This window comes from Kryptolebias marmoratus, linkage group LG11 (genome assembly GCF_001649575.2).
Source record: "Kryptolebias marmoratus isolate JLee-2015 linkage group LG11, ASM164957v2, whole genome shotgun sequence".
Lineage (NCBI taxonomy): Eukaryota > Metazoa > Chordata > Actinopteri > Cyprinodontiformes > Rivulidae > Kryptolebias > Kryptolebias marmoratus.
This window is the reverse complement of record NC_051440.1, coordinates 1167907-1175509: the sequence shown is the minus strand read 5'-3', so window position 1 is coordinate 1175509 and position 7603 is coordinate 1167907. Positions and strand designations below refer to the sequence as shown.

The 7603-nt window shown below is 38.7% G+C and overlaps 1 protein-coding gene across 7 annotated transcripts in view; it reads left to right on the top strand.

Annotated features, from left to right (window-relative positions):
* ppp6r3 (protein phosphatase 6, regulatory subunit 3) overlaps positions 1 to 7603 on the top strand; it is a 50263-nt gene that overhangs the window by 36516 nt on the left and 6144 nt on the right. For 6 of the 7 annotated variants that reach the window (XM_017433915.3, XM_025010034.2, XM_017433920.3 and 3 more), the window contains exons 23-24: positions 594 to 611; positions 5991 to 6089. In XM_017433915.3, coding sequence (XP_017289404.1) covers positions 594 to 611; positions 5991 to 6089 — 117 coding nt within the window. The remainder of the gene's footprint in view (positions 1 to 593; positions 612 to 5990; positions 6090 to 7603) is intronic. The other variant, XM_017433918.3, reaches the window with a different exon arrangement.

Here is a 7603-nt window from a genome sequence, read left to right as displayed (position 1 = left end):
GGTTTTTTTGAGCTATGGTCTTAAACTTTTAATCAGCTGAAAAAATCATGTTTGAGTGTAAATGCAGTTTTCAATTAATTCCCCGCTCAAAGGTTTTTCTCTTACGTTGATTTCTTCATTTAACATTGTGAAGCTCTACTTAGAACCTTCTTAAGATCCAATAGTGCGAAATGCAAATTCTTGCAATTTTTTGACTGGTCTTAAGATTTTGGTCAGGAGTGTATATCATTTTGCTTAAATACATACCAACGAGTTTTATAAAGTTTAGACACATTTATGACGCATCCCAAATTATTTTCCCTCACTGACATTATTTACTGTTAAAATCCACTAGAAGCTGAAGTCTCAATCTGCACAAATTTTTTAAAATAAACTTTTTTTCCAGCTAACCTACAAGGAGCAATTGGTAATCTTTATGAAGGGAAATTTTAAATATGTGAGCTTTTGATGTTTAGAAGGTGGTAGTCTTCTGTTTCATTGTCCTTTTGTTAATTCTGTCTGTCTGAGTAAATAACAGTGTGATGAAATGAACAACACTCACAGTCTGAGCTTCCCCTCTCTCTCTTGCTGTGCGTTGTGGGTCTGGTCTTCAGAGTGTTGAAATCTTATCGGTATGTACAGCCAATCAGAGCTGAGCCTGCAGCCGTGATTTAGTCTTGTTGTCACGTCAACCACCAACAACTTCTTCCCAGTTTTTGTTTTTGGTTTCAACTCTGTTTATTTCATTATCTTCATTCTGCATGTGTTTATGCCAAAGCTGTTGTCCAAGTGCACTTTGTTCATTCAGTTTTGGTTCAAGTTTTTTCAGCTGACTTTTTTTATTTTTATTTTAACAGTTCAGGCCAAAAAGGATCAAATCGTCACATATATCACACAGGTGACATCTGCACCTAGTGGCAAGTTTCTGAAGTGCCCTCAATGTCTTTTAAAATCAAATTTTTTAATGGCATTTTAAAGATCTGTTTTTTCAGGTTTACTTTAAACACAACACCTGCAGTATATTTAGTATTAAACACTTCAGCAATTAACTCTAAAGGTATTAGCTTCCTGGGCTGCAACTAGTTGCATACACAAAATTCTGAAAAAAAAGCAAATTCTCACATGGAATAACGCTAAACGACACATTTGCACGAACATCTGGTAAAATCTGTTGTTGCAGTCATATCGACAAAAAATACAGATCCACTGCTCTCAAATCATGGAAACTAAATGAGATGGGTTTGAGAAGCATGTGACTGTCTATTTTAAGAGAATTAGTGGTTAGAGTTTTGTTTTGTTGCTGAACATGTCCAAGATCCTTGCGACACGAAAGTGAGACCCTGTGACTCAAAAGAGGAAAAAGAGAAACCTTGCTAATGTTTCGAAACATTTTAGAGGCTCCCTTGCTAATGTGAATTACAATTTATCTGCAATAGTCGCAGCCACTTATACGGGGACTTTGATGTTAAGATTAAGGGGGAGTGTAAAATGTAGTTCCTTATTTCTTCATGATCTGGAGTAGGTTGTCAGTCATTCAGGACATAATCCTAGCAAATTAATTCGAAGGCAACTGGACTTTTGTCTTAGATTTTTGAAGTTTTGCTTTTAATTCAAGGAGCTTTCTCAGTTCTAAACTGAAAGGAGCATAGTTTCAAGGTAATAAATTGTGGTTGGGCTGTGAACTCTCCTGAAAATCATTCTCCCTACCATCCCTGTTGAGGGTTGTTAAGGTCAGTGTTAATCTGGTCGGCATATGTGATATGATACCATTTGTGGATTGAACTCGATGTTGCATTATAAATTCTGGAAAAATTAAACTTGAGCATTCCTCCTCCATTTACTGTTGGTTTTTCTAGTTTAACAAAGATGGCTTCTTCACTCCTCACTCAAACCAACTGCCTTCCTTGTCTAAAATAGTAATATTATTGTTCTCAAAAGAGTGTTCCTTGTTTTTGAAATGTAGGCTGAGTCTCAATCTAATCTCTTCTGCTGTGTTGTACGATGTGTTTGCATAGCTGTTTAGTTTCTTATATATAAAGTCAGTCTTCTTCATTGCAATGAATACCCCATACCATTCAGCTTCTGTTTGTGCGTTTTTGACCTTGAGAAAAAAACAGTTTTTGTCTTAGGATGTTGTGGGGTTTTATGTTCACAGAGATGCTGTGTTTAGTCGGGATGTAACAAGGTCTTATGTCATGAGATCTCACAAGACTAAAATGCCACAAGATATCACGATGAGTCAGAAACTGTGTTATGCCCATCCTCAACACTTACACACATATGGTGTGGCTATGGAAAGCAGCATCCAAAGTGGAAGTCATCAGTCACCTCCTCAACATGGATGACATCAAGCTGTATGCCCAAAATAACTGACACATCAGCTCTCTGATCCACCTCACCAGGATCTACAGCAAGGATAATGAATCATTTGGACTGGATAAATGCGGTCAAATTCACCAAGAGGCAATGTGACAACTGAAGGGGTTGAACTACCTGAAGGTACCATTGCAGATGTCCAGGACAGCTACAAGTACCTTGGAATCCTACAGGCAAATGACAACCAGGATGAGGCTGCAAGGAAGTCAGCCACAACCAAATACCTACAGAGTCTTGAGCCATTTTTAAATTTTTGGCAGTGGTGGTTTTGAATCAGTCTCTGCTATGACTCATCCAATAATTTTGCTCCTTGGCCAATCAATGGCCTGCAGTGTGCTGATGTACAATCATCAGCTCAGCTTGGTTCGTTTGGAACCTCGGCCAGATAGGTTATAATAAACAAGTAGGATCACCCAATGGAAAGCCTCTGAACCCACGTTGGGTCGATCCAAGTATGGCCAAGTTTAGCTCATAGGAAAAGGGTATAAGGCAGGTCCTGAAGAGACAGCGGAATGGCAAGAATAAAGTCCAAGCCATCACCACGTAAGCTGTGCCAGTCATCAGATACCCTGCTGGTATAATAACCTGGCCAAAGGAGGAGATGTATACAGGATGAAACAACCAAGATCCTGAAGTACATCGGGCAGAAAGCTCCCAATTATGATCTGCTAAGTGAATGTCTTAGGCAGCAGAAACCCAATGTGGAAGAGGAAAAACAATAGAAACCAAAATGGAAAGATCATCCCCTGCATGACATGTACCATCAGCAGATTGAGGAAGTGGCTGATATCAACAAATCCTACCAATAGCTCAAAAGTGGCTGGACTGAAGGACAGCACAGAGGCACTAATCATGGAGGCACAAGAGTAACAGAAGCTGGGGTCTATAATACCAGGCAGGACCCAAGATGCAGGCTGTGTAAAGATACCCCTGAGACAGTCCAGCACATAATAGCAGGATGTAAGATGCAGGCAGGCAAAGCATACATGGAACACCATAACCAAGTGGCTGGAATAGTGTACAGGAACATCTGTACCGAGTATGGACAGGAAGTCCCACAGTCAAAGTGGGAGACTCCACCCAATGAGGAACTTCCAGATCCTGACAAACAGGTGATGGCTAACCAACCGGATGTTGTGGTGATAGATAAGATACAGAAGAAAGCAGTGGTGATTGATGTAGCAGTCCCAAGTGACTGTAACATCAGGAAGAAGGAGCACGAAAAGTTGGAGAAATACCAAGGGCTGTAAGAGGAAATAGAGAAGTTGTGGAAAGTCAAGGCCTCAGTGGTACCAGTAGTCATCAGAGCACTCGGTGCTGTGACCCCCCCCAAACTGGAAGAGTGGCTCCAACAGATCCCAGGAACAACCTCAGAGATCTCTGTCCAGAAGAGCACAGCTCAGTGTATGAACAGCTAAGATTTCAGTCTAAACTATTGGGAGAGTAGCAAAGAGAAAACCCATTGTAAATCTCAACTAGAGTTTGTTTAAATTGTATTGAAACTCTAGTGGAGCTTTAATCTGTTTTCTTCAACAGACTTTCTCTTTGCCACTCTCCCATAAAGCTCAGACTGATGAACAACCTGATCAACAGCTGTTATAGCTCAGTCTCTCCCATCTCACCTGCTGAAGCTGGACCTCCTTCAGAGAGCTCTCAGGTGACTTGGTGGTCTCTCTCACTATTCTCCTTCTTCACGCTCACTCAGTTTGTGAGGACAGCCTGCTCTTAGTAGATATACATGCCCCATATTCCTTCCATTTCTTTATGATGGATTTAACAGAACTCCTGGGGATGTTTAGGGTCTTGGAAATCCTTTTGTATTCATCCCCTGACTTGTACTTTTAAATAATCTCTTTTCTGAGTTGAATTAGGATAGTCACTTTAAAGGGGTGAATATTTATGCAGACACTTATTTTATTTTACTTTATTAGTATTACTCTGTAGAAATTTGATTTAAATTTTTCATTGTAGATTCTTCCTTTTTTTTTCTTTTATTTTGATCATGACTGATTTATGACAGCAGTAAAAGCATAAAACATCCTAGAGGAAAAGCTTGTCTTTGTCTCATCGAGGCTCGTCTCTGTCCTGTTTTGGCGAAGTCCAGTCTGGCCCTCATGTTCTTCTTGCTCATGAGGACTTTGCATCTTGTGGTGGTAGTCTCTGTACCGTTTTGTTGATGAAGTCTTCTGGAAACAGATTGGGATCCCTTCCCTTCTGCCCTCTGGAGGTTGTTGCTGATCTCCATCCCTGATGTTTTGAGCTCTCTTCTCTGTGCTCTTCCTGTCCAACATCAGTTATTTAGTACACCAGTGGTTTCTTTCTTCTTTAGGACTTTTCAAGTGGTTGTACTGGTTATGAGCAGTGTTTGTAAAATGGGTCCTATGGATTTTTCCCCTCTTCTCTGAGCTTCACAGCTGTTTGTTTTTTACTCATAGAGCTCTGGCTCTGGTTTTATGTTGGCTTCACCTCTGTAGACTGAATGTAGTCGGTGTGGGCAAAGCCTAAAATTGAAGCTGTTAGGAGACACTCAGCTCTAATTAAAAATTTGCTTTTTGATCACCTGAAATTTGGTCTGTATTAAAATGTCTTCTCAATTACTTTTTCCTAGTTTCTGTAGATAATTTGTGATCATCTTGGTGTAGATGAAGTCCACTTGCCTTCTGTTGAACTTGCTACAATGTTCAGATGATCCTGAGTAGGGTGGGGTCATTAGATGATGTTCCAAAAGCAGTCCCTTTTGACAGTGATGAGCTGAGAAATTATCAACAAACTGGTTTGAAATAAAGAAAAATAAAGATAAAACTGAACACATAGAGCAAACACAAGAAATTGTAGAGTTTTGTGGAAATTTACACTGGACTGTTTTTGTTTGTTTTTGTTCTACACAGTTTTTTTTTATGATTGTAGTGATCTTTAGCATTGCATGTTTCCCTTTTTCTGTACAGCAGTATCCTCTCTGTTAGCTTGGCCTTAGTGTAGCATTTTTTCTTTATTTAGAGCAGATGTTGGTAAAAACAAGGAAAGTGTTTTCAGAATAGATAGTGGTTGTATAAAGTATTAGATCATTTTAAAGACAGTTTGAGTCCTCTAAACTTTCTACCCCTTCTCGAAATAGAAAATGTAGATCTCATTTTGTTGTGTTAAGGGCTAACGTAACTAAAACAGACGTTTTTAAAACACCATGAAAGCACAGGTCTAAAACCAACATGTAGTGGTTTATGTAGTACATGTAGTGTCACATTATATTTGGATGTTTGTAGGTGTTTTGCTTTGATTGAGTCCTCATCAAGATTATTGGTGGTTCTCTGAGACAAAGCAAGACTGACGGCTGGTACAAACAAATTGTATCGACTCATTGTTTAATTCAGTTTCTGTGTGCCAACCATTCGCTTGCTCTGTAGCTTAAAAAGTGAACAGAGTAACATAGGTCAACATTTGAAATAGGTGAATTTCTCCATTTGCTGTACATTTTAATTACCCCAGACTTCTTCCATTGAGACACAACCATCCTTTGTGTTCTTTGTCAGTTCGGCATAAATCCAGTTTTCCATTTCCCTTTTGTTTTGTGTTTCTATGGTGAAAGTGAACGATTTGCATTACTTCCTAATATGTTTATGTTTACCTGTCTGTTTCAGTGATGAAGAGAAGCTCGGCTCCTCAGAGAAGTACTTGGTGGTGGAGAGTGTGGATTCAGGCATCAGCAGCTCTGCTACAGCCTGCTGTCCCAAAGCAGGGTCAGACCCATGTCCACACACACACACACACACACACACGATATAGAAGCTGTTTGTATAGGCTCTGCAGTACACACCGATCAACTAGAAAAGTTGTTTACTATCTCTGACTGTAAGAAGTGTGATATCTTTTAAACATTACATAAGTAGGTCTTATTTCGTTATGTTTAGAACAAGCTATCAACGTTCAGGAAACAGTTTAGATGTTTAATTATGTTTATTTAAATCAAAACATTTTATTACATTTCAAACAATGCTGCCATTACTCATCTAAAATCAACATTTACTTACACACACAAGTTAACAAATATGGGGAGGAGGACAACAAGCATATGAGTAGAATATTGTGCTAGTTTTAGCTGAAGAAGCTGCTGTTTGTCAACGTTTTTGTTTTAAACATTATTTCACCTGAGCATTAAAAACACTAACATTAGCTAACTGTTTTATTACCGTTGGTAAACATAATAGTTGCCGCCTGTCTAATCTGGGTTCAATTTAGGCACCATTTTGACTTCAAACACTCTGCTGGAACCCCGTTGGCAGGGAATCATATTTTTTCTCCTTTTTGCTTCTTTTCAGCAGTTGGTCAATAAATTTTCTCTCCTTAAATGTATTTTTTTAATACCTTCAAGCTTGACATTATGTCCAAAATTCCTGAACCTTCCTAACCTTTGATATTGATACGTTTCTGTAGCCTTTCCCCTCAATAAGAGGGGTGATCTCTTCTATATATTCAAAGTTTTAACCTTTTGAGCCCTTTTCAGTGTTGAAAGCTGTAAGGGAGACAGACTTGGGACTGTTCAGACTGTTTGGTGGGAGGTTTTAAAGAGGAAACACAGATCTTCAGTCTGTTCTTACCTGAAGGAATGCATATCGCTCGCTGTCTATTGCACCAGTTTTAAATGAAGAACATTTTCTGATGAAAAATGGAGTTGTAGATGTTTTGGACAAAACCTTGAAAATAATGTTATTCACAGTCTCCTTTGACATTGAAAGATCTTGTGCAATCTGCGTTCGGAGTAGTTTACTCTAAACTACCACCATGTCAAATTTAGCTCAGTATCAGAAAAATCATTTTTCAGTCATTTTTCTTTTGTTTTCTTAGATCACTTAGTTGTGACGGCCCTCTTGAATGGGATTGACTCTAAAAGTTAATCCGTTGTAGATTTATGTCCAATGAATACTTTCTGGGAATTTTACTAAAATCTGTTGAGTGGTTCATGAGATAGTTTGCTAACAGACAGACACATGAACACAAATACAGGCAACAACAGTATGGTAAGTTTTAAATATGACCTCATTCAGGATCATCCAATCAGTAAATATTATTTACATATCTTTTTTTTATTATTATTATTTTTATTTTTATTTGGATCAGATATTGACATCAACATTTAGCATATCACTCCTCACCGACCAAACCTGTTGGTATGGCCCAGCCAAAGCTACAACAAATTGGTCTGGTACATTCTCGAATCCATGTGGCCCCACACAAGATTATCTTCCCATGTCTC